Source organism: Bactrocera dorsalis, unplaced genomic scaffold, assembly GCF_023373825.1.
Source record: "Bactrocera dorsalis isolate Fly_Bdor unplaced genomic scaffold, ASM2337382v1 BdCtg058, whole genome shotgun sequence".
NCBI lineage: Eukaryota > Metazoa > Arthropoda > Insecta > Diptera > Tephritidae > Bactrocera > Bactrocera dorsalis.
In genome coordinates, this window is record NW_026038109.1 from 39,352 (window position 1) to 62,058 (window position 22,707).

The 22,707-nt window shown below is 34.8% G+C and overlaps 5 protein-coding genes across 14 annotated transcripts; 2 read left to right on the forward strand and 3 right to left on the reverse strand.

Moving 5' to 3' along the window:
• The first annotated feature begins 28 nt into the window (after positions 1–28).
• LOC105231358 (ADP-ribosylation factor GTPase-activating protein 1) lies at positions 29–2,186 on the forward strand. Of its 2 annotated transcripts, XM_011212633.4 has the most exons (7): positions 29–217; positions 291–838; positions 906–1,020; positions 1,076–1,165; positions 1,354–1,413; positions 1,509–1,638; positions 1,701–2,186. In XM_011212633.4, the coding sequence occupies exons 1-7, from the start codon at positions 158–160 to the stop codon at positions 2,024–2,026; spliced, it is 1,329 nt and encodes a 442-aa protein (XP_011210935.1). In that variant the 5' UTR covers positions 29–157; the 3' UTR covers positions 2,027–2,186. The 2 variants fall into 2 exon arrangements, with proteins under 2 accessions (XP_011210935.1, XP_011210936.1); XM_011212634.4 differs by lacking the exon at positions 1,354–1,413.
• Positions 2,187–3,796: 1,610 nt separating this feature from the next.
• LOC105231357 (uncharacterized) lies at positions 3,797–12,329 on the reverse strand. Of its 3 annotated transcripts, none has more exons than XM_019992143.3 (6): positions 12,188–12,329; positions 7,608–7,734; positions 6,016–6,183; positions 5,572–5,705; positions 4,729–4,929; positions 3,797–4,659 (listed from the first exon to the last, which is right to left on the reverse strand). In XM_019992143.3, the coding sequence occupies exons 1-6, from the start codon at positions 12,248–12,250 to the stop codon at positions 4,081–4,083; spliced, it is 1,272 nt and encodes a 423-aa protein (XP_019847702.2). In that variant the 5' UTR covers positions 12,251–12,329; the 3' UTR covers positions 3,797–4,080. The 3 variants fall into 3 exon arrangements, with proteins under 3 accessions (XP_019847702.2, XP_011210933.2, XP_049317550.1); XM_011212631.4 differs by lacking the exon at positions 12,188–12,329 and adding an exon at positions 8,217–8,492; XM_049461593.1 differs by lacking the exons at positions 7,608–7,734; positions 12,188–12,329 and adding an exon at positions 8,217–8,506.
• Positions 12,303–13,397, reverse strand: LOC105231356 (uncharacterized). Its single transcript, XM_011212630.4, has 2 exons — positions 13,240–13,397; positions 12,303–13,181 (listed from the first exon to the last, which is right to left on the reverse strand). The coding sequence occupies exons 1-2, from the start codon at positions 13,261–13,263 to the stop codon at positions 12,342–12,344; spliced, it is 864 nt and encodes a 287-aa protein (XP_011210932.2). The 5' UTR covers positions 13,264–13,397; the 3' UTR covers positions 12,303–12,341.
• Positions 13,398–16,434: 3,037 nt separating this feature from the next.
• Positions 16,435–17,354, forward strand: LOC105231355 (uncharacterized). Its single transcript, XM_011212629.3, has 3 exons — positions 16,435–16,709; positions 16,780–16,854; positions 16,930–17,354. The coding sequence occupies exons 1-3, from the start codon at positions 16,561–16,563 to the stop codon at positions 17,306–17,308; spliced, it is 603 nt and encodes a 200-aa protein (XP_011210931.1). The 5' UTR covers positions 16,435–16,560; the 3' UTR covers positions 17,309–17,354.
• Positions 17,355–17,719: 365 nt separating this feature from the next.
• LOC105231353 (probable methyltransferase TARBP1) lies at positions 17,720–22,371 on the reverse strand. 7 transcript variants are annotated; one of them, XM_029552503.2, is made up of 9 exons: positions 22,225–22,371; positions 20,186–22,152; positions 19,919–20,113; positions 19,485–19,860; positions 18,917–19,116; positions 18,459–18,849; positions 18,265–18,401; positions 18,043–18,213; positions 17,720–17,987 (listed from the first exon to the last, which is right to left on the reverse strand). In XM_029552503.2, the coding sequence occupies exons 2-9, from the start codon at positions 22,129–22,131 to the stop codon at positions 17,825–17,827; spliced, it is 3,579 nt and encodes a 1,192-aa protein (XP_029408363.2). In that variant the 5' UTR covers positions 22,132–22,152; positions 22,225–22,371; the 3' UTR covers positions 17,720–17,824. The 7 variants fall into 7 exon arrangements, 6 of the variants coding, with proteins under 6 accessions (XP_029408363.2, XP_011210930.2, XP_019847699.2 ...); XM_011212628.4 differs by having other exon boundaries at positions 20,182–22,152; positions 22,225–22,245; XM_019992140.3 differs by lacking the exon at positions 22,225–22,371 and having other exon boundaries at positions 20,186–22,218.
• Positions 22,372–22,707: the final 336 nt, after the last annotated feature.

The following is a 22,707-nucleotide window of genomic DNA, read 5'->3' on the forward strand; positions in this document are numbered from 1 at the left end:
AATAAAGGAAGCACACTGTATATCACACGTCAACAATTTGTTTTACAGCGTGTGACAACCTCGTACTCTTGACAATACGAAAAATAAGTGCTGAAATATGTTGAGTTAAAATTGTTATTATTTTCGTAACTATTAAAAATTTGTATTTTCTTTTATAATGGCTAGTCCACGTACACGTCGTGTTCTTCAAGAATTAAAGCCCAAGGATGAAAACTCGGTTTGTTAAAAAAATAATGTTAATTTTCGGGTAACTATATACTCTTATACTCTTTTACTACTCTAATATTTAGAAATGCTTTGAGTGCGGTACACACAATCCTCAGTGGGTTTCGGTTACGTATGGCATATGGATATGTTTGGAATGTTCAGGGAAACACCGTGGTCTGGGCGTGCACATATCATTTGTACGTTCCGTAACCATGGACAAGTGGAAAGATATTGAATTGGAAAAAATGAAAGTCGGAGGAAACAGTAAAGCTCGAGAATTTTTCGAAGATCATCCTGATTGGGATGATAGGGCACCCATTACCCAACGCTATAATTCCAAGGTTGCTGCTCTATACCGGGATAAAATATCCACTCTAGCCCAAGGAAAGTCTTGGGATTTACAGGAAGCACAAGACCGTATTTCCGCTACCACAAATTATTTCGGTGACAAAAATATCAACTATACTTCTCATTCCAAAAGTAGTGGTTCTGAAGGTGGTTATCAGACAGAGTCAAACAGTGGATGTAGTAATATTACGAATAATTATCAGCAGTTCAATACGCCTGAGTTCAAAGAGCAAAAGGAAGAGTTTTTCGAGCGTCGAAAAATGGAAAATGCTTCACGTCCAGAGTAGGTTTTTTTTACCCCGACTGTATATAATTAATTTTAAAATTAACTTACGTTTACAAAAAATTAGCAATTTGCCTCCTAGCCAAGGAGGGAAATACTCAGGCTTCGGATATTCTCGAGATCCACCATCAAAAACGCAATCTCAGGAAATTATTGACTCTACGCTTTCTTCCTTAGCTTCGGTAAAGATAACATTGTATAAAAATATTTCCTCATCTTATATACTTTCTAAAATAGGGTTGGAGCTTATTTTCGGCAGGAGCTTCTAAAATTGCAAGTACGGCTAAGGAAAAAGCTGTGACAACTGTAAGCCTGGCCTCATCAAAGGTATGGTTTGGGTATTTTTTTTGGTTCCATATTTTTCTCATCTTTAGTACTACAAATTGCTAATTTCTTCAGTTAACATATTTTGTCTTATTATTTTTATATTAATTTGTAGAAATAAGGGTACACATTGATTTGTTTTTAGTTTTTGGTTTATTTATTTATTTATTTTTATGTATATAATTTCTCAGATTAAAGAAGGCGGTTTATTAGAAACTGTCCAAGGTCATGTTTCCGATGTGGCGTACAAGGTTCGTATTGCTTATGATTTGTTCTTTTGTTTTTTGCTTTTTTTTCTACTAAAACTTCTTGTTTAAATTTTCCAATATTTATCGAAATTCATTAGGTAACAGATATCGGCAAAAGAGGTTGGAACAATATTGGCGGAAGTAATGTAGCATCTAATCAATTCAATCCAAATGGGAACACTAGCGGTAGCAATGATAATTCCTATCAACGATCACATTCTGTTGGTGGTAATTAATTATTAAATATTTATTCTTTTAACAATTTGACTAATACCAGTTTCCAATTACAGGTGACGGTGACTGGGATTGGGGAGATAGTTCCTCGAAACCAACCATAACTCAATCTAATTCGTATCATCAACAACTCGGTGAAATGAATGATAATAACTGGTCAGGATTCGAATCAGTTGGATATCAAAGTGCTTACCAACAACCGAAAGCAGCTGGAGTAGGCCCGGGCACGACATCGGTTAAGAAAAACACTAATCTTCAATCAAGCTCTCAAAAAATAAGTGAAGGTTTCAATACTCTTGATGTTAAAAACATAGCCAACAAAAGCGCCAATACTGGAAAGGCCACAGAAGAAGATGCTGCTTGGGACTTGCTGTTGAATTAAATGCGATATATTGATTTTTGAAATGTTTAAAAACTTTTCATACATATGTGCTTATAATAGCATCATATCGAACATTTTAATGAAAACTAAATAATGGAGGATTGCTTTTCTGTATTTTGTTTTCTTGTACTAGCTTGTAATAAAAAAGTATGTATGTGTATTCATAAAGTTATTTATTCCGCGACACAGCTTTGGAAATTTAATTTTCTACTGCATTATTTGCCAGGTGATGGGTGGTTTGATCAAGAACATATTTGCATCAAAAAGTAAATCATGGATATAATGTATATATATTTCAAGCGTTACTTTAATTAAAACAAAAAAATTAAAAATTGTAATGATTTTTATCAAATAAAAACTCATAATATAACAAAATGTATGAAGAATTCTGAATTAGATCCAAATTGATGATGCCGTTAAAAAAACTATGCACTCGTTAGAGTATTGTGGGCTTACGAAAAATACAACAAATACATTGATATAACACATAATTTAAATTGACATATTCATGTACATAGGTTGAAATACACAATTCAGACATGCACAGAACGCCATTCACATTGCACACCTCTACTGACCCCCAGTGAATGGCGTCCTTGGAGTCAACATCTTCCTACTCTGAAATCGATCACTGTTGTTTGTTATTGTTGTTGTTGCGACAGAACAATCGATTACTCTCTTGTCATGCCCTACCCACTCATCTAACGCCCGTTTCCCTATGGTCTGCTCCTATCGAAGCAGAACGTTTCACAACCTCCCATTAGATGGATGACAATTAACTTGCGCTTTGCCACCTAAATATTGTCTGGACAACAAGTACTTCACCAACAACACTATCTAATCGATATATTTCTATTAAAATATTATGACAAAAACACTAAATTTAGCAAAGCTGACGTGCGCGTAACTGATTATCACAGTATATGCTTAAAATATTGGTAAGACTCAAATATATTATTGAAATTCAGAGAGAATATTTCTGACGTAAATGAAGAAGAGGTTAAGAAGGAAAGGAAGATACTATTTTTATATATACCGACGGGTCCAAAATTGACTGTGGTGTAGAGGCGGGGGATATTCCGAGGATTTTGATATCTCCCTATCTTTCCGCCTATCAAACTAAACTAACATAATTATAAGTTCTACTGTACATCTACTGGAGGATACTGAAAACGACAATTTACGCAAGCAGTTATGCGGCACTACTAGTCTTGTCCTCACCAAAGATCAATTCCTGCTTATTAAGGAAATGTAGAAAGGATCCACATACACAATATGAACAAATTACACAGAATAGATGGAAATCTTCAACCAATTGCGGGATAGCGAAACAGATATGGCCAAATTATGGCAAGACAAAAACTTACAAAGACTTACTATATACTTAGATCCAGGTTCAGGTAAGTATATACAGACTTACAACTACATTGAAAAAGATATACATATATAAAAACACATGCAGCAACTGTATGCTGTAAGAAAAGGAAGGTAGGAAACGGTTCTACATGTGTTTTGGGTCCAAATATGTATATCACAAACTAGACCTCGAACTGTTCGAATTCACTGGGTAAACTTGTAGGTCTTTCTAAAAATATAAGAAAGATAAGAAGTATTATTGAGGGTACCAAATGGTTTGAACACAAAAATTAAACCTGGTATCAAGAAATAATGGTTTTATGAAAGCGTGCTAAAATCACCCATCTAGCGCTATTTGAGAAAGAAGCACTTCCATTATGCCCTACTGTCAGAAATGGAAACACTGTGAAAAAATTAAAGTTTTAACATTGTTTAACATTTATAATCAAGATAACATTTTTATATTATTTATTTACATTATTGGAAACAAATTATTTGTTATTTGTTACTTTATATATAGACTTCGATTGCTACCAATTTAATATTGTTAGTATTAGCACTATTATTATTTAAAATATACATGTTTTCGCAAATGTATCACACCCGGGATCGATTTGCAATTGCTTTAGAAAAGTTTCAAGCATGTTTCAAACATTAACAGAAATAAGGGCATATGTATGTATGCATATAAATCACGTTTATGAAGTATAATCAGGTTTTGGAATCTCCGGATAAATTGGCTTTTGGGGCTTGAGTGGTACTTGAGGTTTACCTATCATATTGGTGTAGGACCAGGGTAATTGACTGCGTAGTTCTGCGTTCAGACGAGCGTTTGACTGTTCTACATTTGAGTAGCGGCTATTTAGAGGTGTTTCTGTTGATAGGTGTTGAGCTTGTTCCAAAGGCAAAACAGGAGAAATCGGCCTGGAGTTCGTGGCTGGATAGTCAAGACGATCCGGATGTGAATCAGCATGGCGATATGATATATTATTATTTTCAACTGTCCTCAATTGTTCGTTATCATTTTGTGTTGACACCGCTGAGACTTGGCGATTTGTAGCCAATGTAATTGGTGTTGAGTCGCCGTTGAAGCTTTTTTCATTTTGAATTGGAACTTGTTCAATTATTATCTCTTTTGTATTAGCACCAGGTTGAATGGGTGGCAGTTCTGTTCTTCGTAGGTTGGTATCTATCACATGTCTTTCAATGGTTGCAGTAGAAGAGCTCTGATCACCAGAAGAATTGATGGAACTTTCATTTGGTATGGAGCTAGAACTCTGAAAGGATAAAACATTAATAGATCTCATGGATATACAGTCATTGGCTCAAAAATTGGAAGTCTTTACGTTTTTTGCCAGAACGTGAGATAATGACAAGCAAAATCCGGTTCCAAAAATATTAAGCAGCCATATAAGAATGACGCGCGAGCTCAAACAAGTCATTACTACCGCAGGTGTAATAAAGTAGGCATCAAAGTTTGCCAAATAGTTCATTAAAACACCATTTGAGGTATCTGCTCCGATATATGTAAATGCATCGTATACTGCCTGAAATTTGAACATGTTAACATGGTTTAGCAAATAAATTTACAATTTCAACATTCTGCATGAGTTTCACTACTTTGGACTACTAAGCTTAATTAGAATATCTCTAATATTTTTATTTACAATTGATAAATGTGAACTTTAGGTGTTAAAAAAAGTAGTTTTCTGACAATAAAATGGCATCTCGTTCAGAAACACCACAGGAGGCGGTAAAACCGAAATTTAATAAGTCAGCTACAATCATTGACATATCGAAAAAATAAGTAGATTATATAATTCGTGACTTTCTACAAAACTAAAGGTCTCGGCTGGCGATTGGTACCGTGTTTTCTGAACATCGAATATTTATTCCGTTTCGAATTACGCTATTAACTACTATCCCACCCAATTCATTCGCCAAATTTGTCAGTTCGCGACTATTTCTTCTTTTCCAGACTCAAAAAGTTGCTCGTTTTAAAAGAATTTCACTCAAATGAAGAGGTCAAGGAACGCCAGTTTTATAAGCTTCGAATACTCACACTATCTAACCAATATCGATATGTCGAAAGAAAAAACCCTATTTTCATTAAAACAAACTGTTCTTTCATTCTTAGGTCAAAGCCTTTTCAACCCACGAAGATACATACATACATATGTACTACTTACAGTTGTGTGTATAATGTCATTTATAAAATAACCAGTCGCTACACCGTCGAGAATACTTCCTCCGATGACTATTAAAAACCATGGCCAAAATGAGATGGCTGCGACGAACTTTGTAACACGTCCGCATATTGAAGCTATGGTGTAAACAAAAAATTAGCATTACTATATACATATATGTAGATAATATTTTTTAAAGTATTTCTTGTTCCAATTAATGAGAGCACTGAAACAAAATTCGCAAACCATTTACATACATGTACTACATATAAAGTTGGCAACGTATCATGAATGGTACTTTACCGAACTCTTAAATAAAAATGATTAACTTTTAGCATTTGGGAGAACCATTTGCACGTTTTTTGAAATTTGTTTAAACTTGTATAATTTTGAAATTAGTATATAGTATATAGATAGTTTTTTTCATATCATTCAAATTGAACTCACTTAAAACAAGCAGAGATGTTACTATCCATAAAGCGCTTACTGCTGCATATGTGATCAGAATTATGTACGTCCGATTTGTAATTTCAAATGATTTAGACCAAACCATTTCAATTTCAATTTCGCTTGAAAGACCTGGCGCTGATACTTTTGGATTCCCACAGTTTTCTCCTTAAAAACATAATGTACTCCTCATTTTTATTTTTTTTGCACTGATTTTTATAAGAAAAAAAATCTTGTATATTTTGGCAAAGACTCACAGCTTTATCGACAAAAGATTTTAATATTAAGTCTCTGAGTATTTATGCAAGAATTAAAGGCTTAAGAAAATATTAGTTCTTATTAGTATAGACAATACAGTTTAAGTATTCCCCAAAGCTGTTTGAGAATGTTGTTTCTGAAACAACAATAACAACAGTTGGAGTCTTCTAAAAAGCCATACTGAGAACTAAAAGGTATAGGTGTTTATAGGTTTTAGAAGTTATGACAAGGCGAATAATGATGTGTCTTGGGATTTGCGCACCCGTCCCACTAGTATAGAATGATTGTATAAAATGTTGCATTGGTTTGATTGAATATAGAAACTACACAAGGGAATTTAGTTGGATTTTCTGTTAACATTTAATAAATATATTAAGTTTACGATGAAGTTTGTAAGACCCCATATGAAACGTCTAAGATTCTTTAAAATATACATAAGTCGATTTAGCCATGTTCGTCTATTTGTATATACTCCAACTAGTCCCTCAGTTTTTGAAATATTGATCTGAAATTTTGCATAAGTCCTTTTCTCAGTACGAAGCTGCACATTTGTGGGAACTACGGAATCGGATCAGCATATACATAAACTGAGCTATCAAAAACAAGTTCTTATATGGATTCTCATTTGAAGAGAAATCTTCACGAAATGTGATATGGGCTAATGTCTAAGGCAATGCTGCAATCTTTAGAGAAATTGTGTAGATCGTATTAATGTATAGACTACTAGCAAATATATCTCATACAAACTGAACGATCAGAATTTGATTAAAATATTGCAGAATTGCTTTGGGGAGCGATTTTTCTTGTTTTAAAATCATTCATTGCACATCAAGTCAAGTAAATCTAAGTTGTCTAGACCGCAATTTTCGACCAGCTATGTACACTATTTTTTATGAACGAGCCCTATAATTCATATATAAATTTTGTGCATATATTTAGACGTCATCTGAGCTACCACGTATTAGGTTCCCGAAAGAAATCTGACAATTGTCATCTCGTACTTCATCAACTCGTAAGTAATACTACTTGCTTGCTTGGGCAAAAAAGAGTCATCTGGCTAGTTGGGACTCTGGTTCATACCAGTTGCAAAGTAGTAACTTGTTAATTTGAGCTGCAGGGCAGTTATACAAAATTAGATAAGTTATTATGTATTTATGTAGGTATATGTAGTAGGAATGTGCTTAAATGCTATTATGATTACTCTTAATTTACTATATTACTTAATACTTGTGTGTGTGGTAATTCTAGAATTTCGTCATTTGCGGCTTTACGCCTATAAACAGTTTAAATGCATATACATACATACATACATATATATCTGGAAACACACATACTTTGGAAGTAAATCAAGCGCATTACAAATTCAAATGGATTTTTGGTTATATCTGTCGTTGCTTCATTCTGGCAGCTCTCCCGAGTTATTCCGTATATTGACAAACCAAGATAGACGCAGCCTTGGAGCTGAAAAGGTATCCACATTTCAATGTATGTACACGTGATTATGCAATGTTTTTACAACTATGGTAATAATGATTGAAAATATAAAGTGATTCACGCTTTCGTCAACGCTTACACAAATGATAGATAGGTATAGTCCGCTATATGTTTCCGCAAAACAATCAACATTTGTCTGTATGTACACAACAAATTAGGAAATCCACATTTTTTTTCAAATCTATCATGCTCCGTGGTCCGAACCCAGATTTTTATAAATTTGAATTTAAGTTTAGAAGTAGAAAAAGTTATTTGGAGTTATGCATGTTTTATTATTAAAGCACTTTGTTTTTTTTTTCGATATTCATGTTATTTACATAGGTTTGGATGAATTTTTAAACCTTATCACAGTTACACGCGTATGTTTGTATATACATATGTTGTGACCGAAAAACAAATATGGATATTTTCTTTTGTATTTTGAGCGTTTAATAAATTAGAATAATTACCAATATCACAATTGCCATGAAGGAGATGAAACATTTGGCAAACCCGGTATTGACATTAGAAGCCATAATGCTTATATTGCTTTCCGAGAGTATTTCGAAGATAAATGTTAATCAAAGGGCTTTTACCCTTCCTTTAGCTTTCACCGAGCAATTTTTACAACTTGTGACTGTATGTCGGATGAACTGACTGCGAAAACAGAAACCTACGACGGTAATGGCGATAACGTTAACTGTTTAGCAAGTTCTGGCGTTGACGAAAGTGTGATTTGATGGAGTATTGTATAGTCGTTTATCATCTGGCGTTCAATTCGATATCTTATCAAAGTAATAACTTCTGCCGTTTTTCCAATCAAGAGAGGTGGGGAATTCTTTAATGCCGGGTACGAGCATTACATATTTTTGTACGTGGGTATGCTAAACCATAATAGAGAAATGTAAAAATTTATGCAAAACTTTACATAGCATTCTCCCAAATATTAGGTATTAAAATAAACAGTTGAAGGGCACTCATGCGGTGTTATCAATCTCTTATCAAGTTAGTTTACATCATTATTGGCTTCTAACTATAAAATCATGCATCGGCCTACATCTACATATGTACAGATATTGAACTTGAGTACCCAGTGGTAAAATCTACAAATTAAAAACTACTTTACAACTAGTATGAACCAGAGGCCCAACTAGTTGCCCGACGGTCTTTTCCTTTGGTGCATTTGGTGCATTTTTCGAGTTGTAGAATCTCCTATCGTAAAAAAAATGTATATAGTATCGTCTGTCTTAGAACCAGCATTAACACCAACAAACGTCAGGTTCAAAATCCAACACAGAATAACTCGTACCGACAGGTGCTACTTCGGACTGAGTAGGCAATTCAGAAGTAAAGTGGTCTCTCGACGAATAAAGACCAAAGTCACTCCTCATTCCCGTCGTGATATATGGTGCAGAGGCATGGACGATGACAATATCTGATGAGTTGGCGCTACGAGTTTTCGAGAGAAAGGTTCTGCGGAAGATGTATGGTACTTTGCGCATTGGCAACGGAGATTACTGCAGTTGATGGAAGGACGAGCTCTACGAGATATGCCACGGAATATAATGAATGATAAGGGGCTTAGAGCGGTGGATGAAGCTATGTGTAAAAGTTTACGCAAGTGAGGTAAAATCTCTTAGCGCCATTCACTTGGGAGCGACCAGAAATGATTATTTTACATATGGCTGAAGAAACTCACGACTTCCGGTCTTAGACCAAGCATCCTTTGAATAGCCAAAAAATATGCCTTTGAAATCGAGCTAAAGTGAGAAGGCGAAACATCCCCTCCTCAGGATTGTGCGCTGAGTTTGGCTCCCACCATGTAAAAAACACTATCAATGAAAAGAAGAAAATAGACCTTTTGATGACGACCCCTGCAAAGGTTTAATGATTACGATTTAAGGGCATGCACCTTGAATGTCCGGTCTCTTAGTTGAGAAGGTCCCGCTGCCCTTGATGTCTTCGTTAGAGAGTCTGGCATCACCGCCGTCCCAGAAATGCGATTGACGGGGCAAGAACTGAGGCGAGTAGGTCCTTGTGGCTACAGTGATCATATAAATAAGCGCAAATTCACTGTGAGATTCGTGGTGGGAAGAGACTTCAACTCAAGGAAGTTTCCATGTTAAGAAGCTGCAATCACAACAAACAGCCGATCGATTTTCTACTCGACTTGCACTCCTGCTCTTTGAGAGCACTCGTCAGCAACTCGGTATAAGGGAACTGTGGAACGGTACTTCAAGCTCCTTACGTACAGATGTAAACGAAACCATTGGTTTTCAGAAAAGGCTAAAGAACAGCTGTTACGATGTGATGTGCCGTGCCGAAGTAGACAGAAAACACACTACCTACCTCACAATGTTACAATCGATCACAACAAGTGCGAGATGGGACAGGAGGGGAGTTGAAGAGGGAAGTGAAACGCATTTGCAGACAAAAAAAGAAAAAAGGCCGAAATGAGTGAGTACGAAGAACTTGACAAGCTGCCCGACATTATTAATACTCGAAAATTGTATGAAAATAATGCGGCGACTAAGAGAAGGTTTCAAGACCGTAGTATACTTTTGTACTAGTGACTGATGCTCAGAGCATACTACAAACATAACACCAGGAGATGGTGAAGCCGAACATGAAGAAGTTCGAATAGCAATTACCCATCTGAAGAACAACAAAGCGGAGGGAGCCGATGGATTTCCGGCCGAGCTATTCAAACACTGCAGCGAAGAACTGGTAAGGAGCATGCATCAGCTTATTGGTCGAAGTATGCCCGACGATTGGAATTTAAGTGTACACTGCCCAATCCACAAAAAGGGAGACCCCACAATCTGCGCCAACTACCGTGTGATAAGCCTCCTCAACATCGCATATAAGGTTCTATCGAGCGTATTGTGTGAAAGATTAAAGCCCACCGTCAACAAACTGATTGGACCTAATGAGTGTGGCTTTAGACCTGGAAAATAAACAAATGACCAAATAAAAAACCCGTGAAAAGAGGATCGACACCTCTTCTTCGAATTTAAAGCTAATTTTGGCACCACGAAAAAGAGCTGCCTTTATGCCACTATGTTTGAGTTTGGTATTCCCGTAAAACTAATACGGCTGTGTAAACTCACGTTGAGCAATACCAAAAGCTCCGTCAGGATCGGTAAATACCTCACCGAACCGTTCGATACCAACCGAGGTTTCAGTCAAGATCTGTAGATTAAACCTTTTATAAAGTGGACCACGGTTACTTTTTTAAATTTCTAAGTATACAGATGCCTCCCTAATGCAATACCATTCTTGTATAATATTGTGGCGCTCAGAACTTTGTTTAGCAAGTTTCATTAAGATATCTCAATTTCCAATCAAGTTTGCACAGGCGGACGGACGAATAAACGGACAAACTGTCATCTGGATTTAAACTCGTTTCATCGTCCTGATCATTATTTTAAAGACAACTTGTGCAAGAACTGGCGACCGTTATCGCGGCATGATAACCGACTATTTGATGTCTGAAATTGAAGCTCGTGATCTCGGCGACGGTTTCAACAAATAAGGCGTCTCACCCACACATCGCATCAATCAATGGATTTATTAAGAGAACACTTCGGTGAACAGATAATTACAAGTTTTAGGACGGTCGATTGGCCGTTAGACCTTTTCCTGTGGGGATATGTAAAGTCTTAAGTCTAAGCAGACAATCTCGCTTCCATTCAGGCGTTGGAGCAAAACACCACGCCTGTCATTCGCCAGTTATCAGTCGAAATGCTCTAACGACTCATCGCAAATTGGAGTCAAGGGATGAATCATTTGAGACGTATCCACGACCGACGTTTGAAAGAGATAATCTTCAAAAAATTAATGTCAAATGCACTTTCGAATAATAGTAAATATTCACCATTATATTTGAAGTTTCTGTATTTTTTCTTTAAAAAATATAGTAGGGAACCTCGAAATGGATCACACTTTAATCCCGATTGTTTATCTTTTACCGAGAATCGGCACATACTTATCGGCATATATACACACACATATATAGTACTAGAACATGTATGACCCGAGTTCGACAATTTTATTTTGATAGCTTCCTTGATTCAAGATTATCTACTGTAAATTGTAAGATTATAATGCAAATTACGGTATGAAATGTAATCTGAATTTAAATGAAGCTAGCAAACTTTTACGTTTGCATAAATGAAATATGTGGGATATTTAGGAGGGCTTCAGAAACCCAGATTCACACAAACTTATACATATGTATGTATATACATATCCACTTCTATCCATATATACACACATATGTATGTCAACAAATAAAAGAAAAATATCTGTGAAGTAAATTTGAATTCAAATATCCCAAATACACACAAAGAACACACTGATTCATGTACGTGCTGGGAACTGTGCAGCCATTGTTTGTTTAAGCGTTGTGAGGTTTCAATAATTATACGCACATACATACCCGTTTATTGAATTTACAATTTGAGCCCGTTTCATAATTGCTTTGTTTGTTTGCACAAGTCATATGATTTGCATTTACACCTTGGATCAACTTTTTTAATAACTAACATGGAGTATTCATCTACACAAACACACAGGTGTGATCTGCGTTTGGTTTATTTTAAAGAAATGTTATAATATAACTTGCGAACAATTAAACTCGAGCTGATAAAATTTACTGGCTCTGCCTCGATTTCAGCTACATTTGCCTTAAGCTCCGCCTCAGTTTGTTTTAATTCTGAAACCGTGTTTTTCGGTGTTGATGACGACAGATTTTCAGGTTCCTCATTGGCAGTTTGTTTGGTGTTGCTGTTTTTCTCCGTTTGCTCACTAGTAGCTTCAGAGTTTTCTTGCAATGGTGTAGCCTGGATGTCTGTCTTTCTAATGATGATTTGAGTTGGTTTAGAATCAGTGTCCTTCAAAGTAGCGGATATAACTTTTGTTTGATGCAATTGAAAGGACGGCAAAGTGGGGAGATTTCCAAAATGTGGTTGTACAGAAATGTGCTCAACCTGTATCCGAGTAGATCCTGATTCTTTATTCGAAATGGTTTCGTTGGTTGCATTTATTGAATCAACACTTTTTGGTTCAACCACGGGCTTATTGTGATCGCCGTCGGAAGAAATAACTTGGCCTGATTCATTATCCGTTTTTCTTTTGAGTACTGCATGATCTTCAATTGGACTTAAATGGCTATCCGTTGATTCCTTAGTTTGATGTGCGAGACTGCCAGCGCCAGAAGCTGATTGTAAAAAATTCTGCTCTAAGTCCCCAATAAGCGATTGTAAGGAAACCTTCTTCAAACTTGCATCTTGATTATCTTCATAGATTCGACGCTTTACTATTTGTGAGTGCGTTTCTGGATTATAAAGATTTACATTTTTTAAATATCCATCAAAAATATCATCCAATTGCGATGGGCGTGCCAAAGTTGTTACACACAATGTGCTAAGCAACTAAAAATTCAAATTCATAACTTTTATTGCAAACCGAAATTTACTGTTAAGCACTTACTACTAAATATGTTGCACCCCACATCACAGCAGATACGAGTGTATTCGTTTAAAGTGTGATTTTACGATCAGATGCGACTGCTTCCCTCAGGCACGAATTCTTTTAGAAGCACACTGCCTACGAGTTAGGCTTTTTAAAGTTTCGATGATATACAAGACTTAGCACAAAAGCTTTTGCGGATCGAGCGGGTAAGGTGCAAATTACTTTGTTAATTTATTTCGCTTGATTTCATTCGAGTGATGCTTTTAATTACCCTTTAGTAAAGATATATGTAGCCTAAAGGTACCAAATTTATTTAAGTTTCGTAAATACAAATGCAGACGTCATCAGATATATGAAAAGCTAAATGCGCTTAACCGTAGTTTATTGCAGTCAAATTAAGGTCTTCGCGTAGAAAACCACATCTTTTCAAACTTAATAATGTATGTAAATAAAAATTTCAACGTATCGGTTGATACGTGAATTTTGGACCAAAACTTTTAATACAATTAGATATAATTAATAAAACATATACATATATACATATAGTATATGAAAGAGAAATTAAAATACTGAACAAAAGAACAACAAACGAGAAAAGACGAGCAAATTAAGTAACACCAGAGAACAAATGTGCTTATAGCTCTGGATTGATGGATGAATCAATGAAGTAAGCTCAGGATTATTAGAAGGTTTATTGTATTTCATCAAAGTAATCGAGTTAGATATAGGGTTATATGATCAGGATGATGAGACGAGATCGAATGCAGATAGGTGTCTGTTCGTCCGCCTGAGCAAGCGATAACTTGGGTAAAAATTCAGATATTCTTGGCAAAAAAGTGAGGATGAGTTCGTAGATGGTCGTAATCGAACCTTTGCCACACCCACAGAACGCTTTATAAGATAGACGAAATTATCTACAACTTCGACGTTATGACCGTCAACAGTGACAGTGGCGCCTAGGAGCTTGTGCGACGACTGTTATTTGATGACATGAGTAATTTCGTCTTGCCTTCGTTCACTGCCAGACCCAGTTGCTTTGCTTTCTTATCTAGCCTGGAGAAAGCAGAACTAACGACGCGGGTGTTGAGGCCAATGATATCATTCTTACACCTTTCAGAATAAAAATCAATCATCATGAAAAAATGTCCGATACAACTTGCACAAATAGTGCCTTTGCCATCCCAAATCTAAAAATTGTAAAGATCGCACCAAAACTATTAAAGTCCATATACACCGAATATGGAGACTCCAGTGCTGGGACAGACACTTTTTACCGGAAATATCAGTCAGTCTGTAAGATTTATTATTGCAATTCGGTGAGAGTTTGCCAGTATGTAAAAATTTGGTTGAATTGGACCAATAATTCGCCAAGCCCCCATATATCTAATACCAAGATTTTTTAACTTCCGGTTGACTTTATACTCCATATAAAGGCAAATATGTTAGAAATCGTGTTTTTCTAATTTAATATAATCGAATCTATCTACTCTTGCCAACAGGTGCTACTTCGGACTGAGTTGGCAATTGAAAAGTAAAGTCCTCTCTCGACGAAACAAAAACTCTATAAGTCGCTCATAATACCCTGCTATATGGTGCAGAGGCGTTGCGAGTTTTCGAGAGAAAAGTTCTGCGAAAGATTTATGGTCCTTTGCGCGTTGGCCACGGCGAATATCGCATTCGATGGAACGATGAGCTATACGAGATATACGACGACATTGACATAGTTCAGCGAATTAAAAGACAGCTGCTACGCTGGCTAGGTCATGTTGTACGGATGGATGAAATTACTCCAGCTCTGAATGTATTCGACGCAGTACCCGCTGCGGGAAGCAGAGGAAGAGGAAGAGCTCCACTCCGCTGGAAGGACCAAGTGGAGAAGGACCAGGATACGCTTGGAATATCCAATTGGCGCCACGTAGCGAAGAGAAGAAACGACTGGCGCGCTGTTGTTGACTCGGCTATAATCGCGTAAGCGGTGTCTACGCCAGTAAAGAAGAAGAAGAATTTATAAAATTTGGTTAAAACTTGCTCTAGGCCCCACATAACTAACAAACCTTATGTAGATGAAGGTATTACCCCGGTATTGATCGTTGCAAGAGTATGAAATATTCGGTTACAGACCTTCCTTACTTGTTAATTTTTTAAATCGAAATTTTTCCTTTCTACGTATCTATCAAAACCCAGAATCACTACTATATAATGCACTAAAAATCTGAATATTTTAAATGTGGGAGTAGGTTTTTATTTTAAATGAATGCATAATATCTTAATATTGTTGTGTCTAAAGTCGATTGGAGCAAAATTGGCAATAATAGAGTGTTTTAATACTTGTTTTATGAACGTTTTGCATTGATTTCGAAACTTCAAATTGTTTATACCACAAAGCAAGTGTTACAAGTGCGTCTTATAACTTTAAAATCACTACACCGATCCTTCAAATTTTTAACCCTATTTCTGTACATAATTTACGAAGTAATTCTTAATCTAACAATAACCAATTAGCAGATTTTTTATAAAAATTGTTTTTTTTTCTTTCAAAGTTTTCTAAAAATTAGGAAGTACTCTACCTGGAAGAACTATTATCTAACGAATGAGCCTTGACCTTTTGATTTCGGAGAATACAGGACCTATTATAAGGGGTACCCTAAGCCACTTTTATCAGATATACGTTCAAATAATAGTTGTCACTGCCATATTTTTTTTTAATTTCTTCGTTTAAATTTTACAGAACATTCTTCGATATGACGTTAGAATAAAGAAATTCAAATGTTTCGTCACGAATTAGCACTGCAGAGCAGTAATGAATTCGATTTTAGCTTGATTGACGTGATAGTACATACAGAGCTTGAAATAGAGAATACAATCTTAGTTTTTTACTTTTTACAATAAATATTGTAACAATCTTCCAAATTTTGTTTATTTACTCGTATATAAATATGTACAAAAACATCTACACACATAGTACATAAATAGCGTTTTTCAAGGGTTCTCAGTAGTCAACTCACGAGCATGTGCCCCTTCGCTTTGGAATTGAACACTAAAAAACACGCTAAATTAATTAGAGCCACCTCAGAGCACATGCCTCACTTCCTTTATCAGCTTACTAATTAACACCTTAGAATCGTTAATTAACAGTTGATGTTAATTAACGAAATTGCAAAAGCTCCGAAACATCAATTCCAGTTAAATGAGTTCGATATAAAAACCAGGTAAATTATGAAACGAAGTTCAAACTGTCTAAGTCGTTATTTTACTGGGGAATTGTGTGGTTGAGATCAAATCGATCTTTAAAGGGATCCAGCTATCAGCCATAAGCGGGTTATAGCAAATCAGGTAAAGATGCTAGTAAAATACACCGTTTTTGCCATATTTGTGGCTATGCTCTCCACTGGCGCGATAGCATTACCCCTGCTGGACTCATCAAGTGACATAGATAACTCAACATTACAGGAAATGATGGCCAGTGTCAACGATACGCCGAAAAACCTGTAAGTCCCCAATGATGTACAATTTCCAGATTTTTTTTTCTAATTTTCACTGTTCTTGCTCTATGAATAGGTATGTTGTGAAAGCTGTTGTTTATGAAATTGGAATATTAACGGAAGTCGATGATAACGAAACCAGTTTCGAAAGGTAGTACATGCAATATAATACATACTTAATTTCATCAACTATATATACATACGATAAATAATACAAATTTTTTAGTCAAGAACGAGTGGACTTAACATTCTACGACACCCATTCCAATCAGAGCCATATTAACCTTGGTAATGTACCTCTACCGATTCAAACGAATATATCCGGACAAGTACTTACGGGTATCGCTCCCGTCAATATTGGTGCATTTAGCAGTCCTACAGAACTTTTGGAAACATTGCCCTTAACAGGAACTATTGTTAATATAACTCACAGCAACACAGCTTATTACCAACTCAGCAAGTCAAACGTTAGTGACTCGTTAAAGCCTCGTATAACGGATGTTGGTGATTTGACAAATGTGTCTCACCTCTTCCCCGTTGTGAGCCAGGACCCATTGCAATATCCAGCTACTACTAGTGACAAAACAAATTCTGTGGAAAGTTAAAAATAGTCATGTAAACGCCTTAGCGTTTTTTTCTGTTAGACTGTGGAATTGTTTATGAAAATGTATATAAATATTTATTTTAAGAAAAAACTTCAACATCTTTTACTTGCTTATTTAGAACAGTATATTTTACGTACTTCCGTTTCGACCTCGAAATTGAAAAATCTTATCACTTTCATATCAAAAACAAACAAAACATTTTTGAAATGGTATTGTACGAAATTATAATGGACCAAATTTAAATACATATTTTATCTATGGCATAAGTCCTCCTTTATTTTCACTTCCCTCTTACTACATGAACACAATTTGCACAACAACAAATATATTGTATTATTCATTGGTTCAGGAATAGAAGGCATGTCTGTTTTGCTTTAATTAGATAAAAAATACTGAGTGATAATGGTACAAATGGTTGATGAAAAACTTCAAACTTTATTGGATACAAAGACAATACCTAAGTACACGTGCATATATGTATATACATAAATATATATATAAATAGGTCACAAGATTTTATGTGCTCGGGTTTCCAACGATATGTTGCTTACAATACTCCCACATAAACAATGCCCCCGTTACGTGAACATTTAGGGAACGTAATAATCCAAATTGAGGTATTTCAATAGCATAGTCTAAAAAGGCCAGAATATTGCTTGGTATACCTTCCTTTTCGTGCCTGAAAATATTGTAATGTAATAAATCCATAGATCTTATAAAGAGATTGCTCTCACCCTAAAACCAATACACATTTCCGAGGAAATGCAAACCCAATTATATTCTGGCTGGAAACAGTTTGTTCGGCTCCTATAATATCAAAACCGTCTTCGCGTTTGTCTTTTAAAAATTCTTCCAAATTAGCATGTTGGACTTCAAAAATATTCAAATTTTTTTCAGCAGTCATACTATAATTAAATAGTGATAATAAAAAAATACACATAACATAGAATACTTACCTCACACTTTTGAAATCATCTTTTTCAACAATTTTTTTTGAGCTTAGAACCAAGTTGCGTACACCAAGTACTTCACATGATCGCGCTATGCCTCCAATATTAGGAATTTTGTCTATAAGACTTGCCACTACAAACATCTAAGAAGTTATAACGGTTTATTCGAGATTACAATAGTCATAAAAGCACATACTTACATAAGAATTTACAGAAGCTTCTTCCTCAGCAATGCTACTTTTAATGCAAAGAGCGGTTTCCGGGTTCATTTTACGTTGCGTATTAATACCATTGTTGCTAGCAAAAACTACTTGCTCAGGAGTGTGTAATTCTTTCATAAAACTTCGCTTTTTCTTCGAAAATATATGCCTTGATGTTTCATATTTTCTAAAATCCAAATTCGACATATATTCGTCGGCTGGTGCCATTGTAATAAACATTAAATTATCGAAAAAATGTTTAGTATCAGCTAAATATATATATGGGAGCAACAACCGTACATCATTCAGAAATTCATTCAGTTGTGATCCAATAGCCGAACCAATTGCTTCTTTCAAATTATATTGATTTGGATATAAAGTGTCGGCATCACTGAAATATTGATATTCTTATGATGTAATTTTCTTTCTGCTATACAATGGATCTAAGATATACGTACCATTTATGGTTTTCCAAAATTTTATAAATAACCAGCTGAGCGTATGAACGTGTCTGGAAATGGGGTCCCATGGTGAGAGGAAGAAGTTTGTTTATAACAATATTTTGATAGTCTTTGGAAAGCTTGGTCCGATTTAAGACAGCGTAACAATAAACCATGCTAATAATAGACACCTGCTGGCTAGGTGTGTATTTGTTTACCTTAAAGTATACAATAATATTAGTAACTAATATTGTGCATGTCGGTCAATATACAGTTTAGCGCACTCAATAAACAACTCAAAAGGACTCATATTCTACTATAAATACTGGCCGTATGCGTAAAGCCAAATACGGACTTCATTGAAAATTTAGTTAATTACTAAATTTGTAATTAACAACAACGTGTTTTGATGAGTCATTAAGGTACTTTAGAGGAGCATATATTAATTGAATAGATTATCAATTAGAAACTGCGTGTACGAAAACTGCAAAATTGTTACAAAGTTTAGCCTTTAGTGTACAAAATACACAGGCGTCTGCAGTGTTTCATATGCACACTTTCTTGTTAGAATTTTATATTATCTTACATCATTTAATTTTTTTATAATAATGTCATCATTAGCTATACACTTCGCAACAAGCAGCTCGAGTATATAAGTTATGTTCAGTTGATTATTGTGATTTAATAGCAGGTTTAATATGTCTTCACTACAACCACATTCCCCGTCTGATTGTATTATTAAGGAAATTACTGCATTTAATATTCTCATTTTCATTCGATGCTCAATAGAATTCTCAAAATACCTTGGCTTTTTCGAACTTAAAACTTCGAGTTTGTTAAGAAGTTCGGTGAGTAGTATAGCTTTATATTCGATTGGCAATGATAAAATATATCTTAAGCGCAACTGATGGAAGCGAAGGTATTTTCTTTCATATGTTTCTAGACAATAGATTTCTTCAATTCTGCAAGAAAAAATAAAATTAGTTTTACAAAATTTAAATTTCTGTATAATATTTTTACCTCGCGTCTCCGAAGTTTATATCACCCATTAAAATGCCTTCAATATAGGTTTCTGTGTTTAGAACGACACCAGAATTTAACACTGCAGCGCATATACCAATATTTTCAAAATCTGTGCGTATAATTCGGTCCGCATTTTCTTTTAATTGTTGAGGCACATATATATTTTTGAAGTAATTTAATAAATTTTCAGTCCTGTAAAATAATCATAACATAGTGCATTTTTATATAAACATATTTCAAATGATTTAATTATTATTTACCTACACAACATAGCAAATCGATGGCATGCGAGAAAGTTTTTTAAGTTGTCTTAAAAACGTGTCTATTATATATTCATCCATAGTCTCTGGGTTAGAAACTAGCAATTGAGAAAGCTTAAGCAATGTTTTATGGGATCCCGTAGTTAAGATTTCCTCCATATTCTCAATGTAGTTATGTGTATCTGTTATATACTGTTTGGTGAAAAAGTCAGGCCACTTTTTGCGAACAAAAGCTTCTGTGTTTTCCCCGCAAGGTAGTTTCGAAATTACTTCGTCACTTAATTCTTTATAAGAACTGCCAATGTATTTATCTAGTTGCAGATTCCAAAATGATTTACAAATATTTTGTGCAATTTCGGAATTTTCTGTCTCGAACACCAACATGAAAAGTATCCAATTAAGATTATTTCGATCTGCTTCTCTTTTATTCTTTAAACATTCAACGATACCATTTAGTAAATATGTTTTATTTAATTTAATTTCTTCGTTGTTTTGGGCGGTATTTTCATATTTTAATGCTGGATGGTCGAAAGAGAGTTCTCCGTTCAGATTATTTGTAACAATTTCATAAAATCGTTGCGATAGAGAAAGCGAATCACCATTATCTATGCAGTTTTTAAGTTTAGTACAAAATGTTGGAAAATTATTAAAAGGATCCGTAACATTATACAATGTTTCAATTAGAACGGTATATTCCGTTATTGTCATACAATCAATAATTTCAGAAAATGTGTTTTCACACAGCTTAATGCATTTTAACCGGATAAAAGGATTTTGTAAAACCCGGACTCTTGTAGCAATTTTTAATAATAGTTTGTTAGAAATCAAATTCGATATTGATTTGCATTTAAAAATATGAGAAAGCCAAAAGTGCAGTGGAACACTTTTTAGATTAACTTCTGTCATAATTTCCACAAACCGAACGACATCTTCATCCAAAAAATTTTTAACAGAATCGGTAGGAAGAAAGTAGCCTTCATAATTATATAACCTTGTATTATTGCTGGCTCTTACAAATTGACCCAAAACATTAGGGCTGATGTTTGAACAAGAATAGTACTGGAGAATATATACAAGTGCCCAACGGGTAACCAGAATATTTTGACTTGATAAAATTTTAAGATAAAGAATATCCAGCCATATTTTCATGTTCGCTTTTTGAAAATCGTTGTGTTTTATATGTTCAAGGGAAGGTAAGATTAGGTGTGATTGGTTTTCTTCTAAATTTTCCAATATGGTTACAAATGACATCCAAAAACGTTGTTCTGTCGAATCAGTACAAGTGTAATTTTTTGTTTTTATTAAATATAAAGCAGCCTTATATTCTTCGCGACCATCGCATTGCAATAACTTTAAAATCAGCTGCTCAATATCATGACCTTCCTTGAAACCGTTTATTATTGCAGAGAAATCATCAAAGAACTGAATTAGCACATATGTCGTTGCGATTAATATATCCTTACTATTTTTTAAATTCTTAAGAAGCATATTCCAAAGCCGATTTACAATTTCAACTTCATGAAACGATCTTGAATATATTTTTAGGCAAAATATTACATCTGAAGTTAGGGATTTACTCCAAGTGCTGGAAAACAACAATTCCACAAGTAAATGTGCCCATTCAGACGATAATTTTAATTTTGAATCACGCGGGCACTTCTGCTTTGATACTTCTTTAACTACATGGTAAATTATCCTGACAATGTGCTTCAAAGGAATCTCATTTTGCTTGTATAGTTTAATCATTCTTTGAAAGTAATCGCTGATATCAATTGTTGATCCATTTTCAATTTCTATTTTGATAGCATGATTTATCATAGATATATTTATTTCTGGTGTCAGCGTTTCCTTTGTGGTTGATATTTTGAGCTGCTCTTCTATTGCTCCAAGTTGCATTGACAGAGCAATGTAAGGAATTTCTGTAAAATGCGATTTTGCCAAACTATCCATTTTTGATTATATTTCCATATCCTAAATAAAGATTACAAATTCGACAACTATACATATAAGCGCAATGTGGAATTGTCGGCACCCTGTACTTACTTTTCGATACCCGATATCAATCCTATACACGAAATAATTTGATAATATGTGACATTAGCTGGCAGCAGGGTTCCCCTCCTAAAACACATGAAAAAATGTAATCTGACAATCACAGACAATGTACATCAATCGGTATTTAGTAACAATCGATTAAATTTGCGTCGTTTGAATGTTTGACTTTTATTAAATATCTTCGAAAAATTAATTAAATTAAAAGTATATACTTTGCATGCTAATAACTGTATTAATGAAATTAGAAAAAATTCACCACTACTACGACGAACGTTCCGTTATAGAACAGTTTAACAAACATCCGATTACTATTGAAATATTTAAAAACTTACTTATATTTCTCATCAGGTTATTATTAATTTTTATTACCAAACTATTTCTCTCCTAAATTTTAAATTAACTGAACTAAGTGAATTACACAGCTCATAAAGTTGGTTGCTCCGGCAACACTAACTAGGAATGTTGAATCGG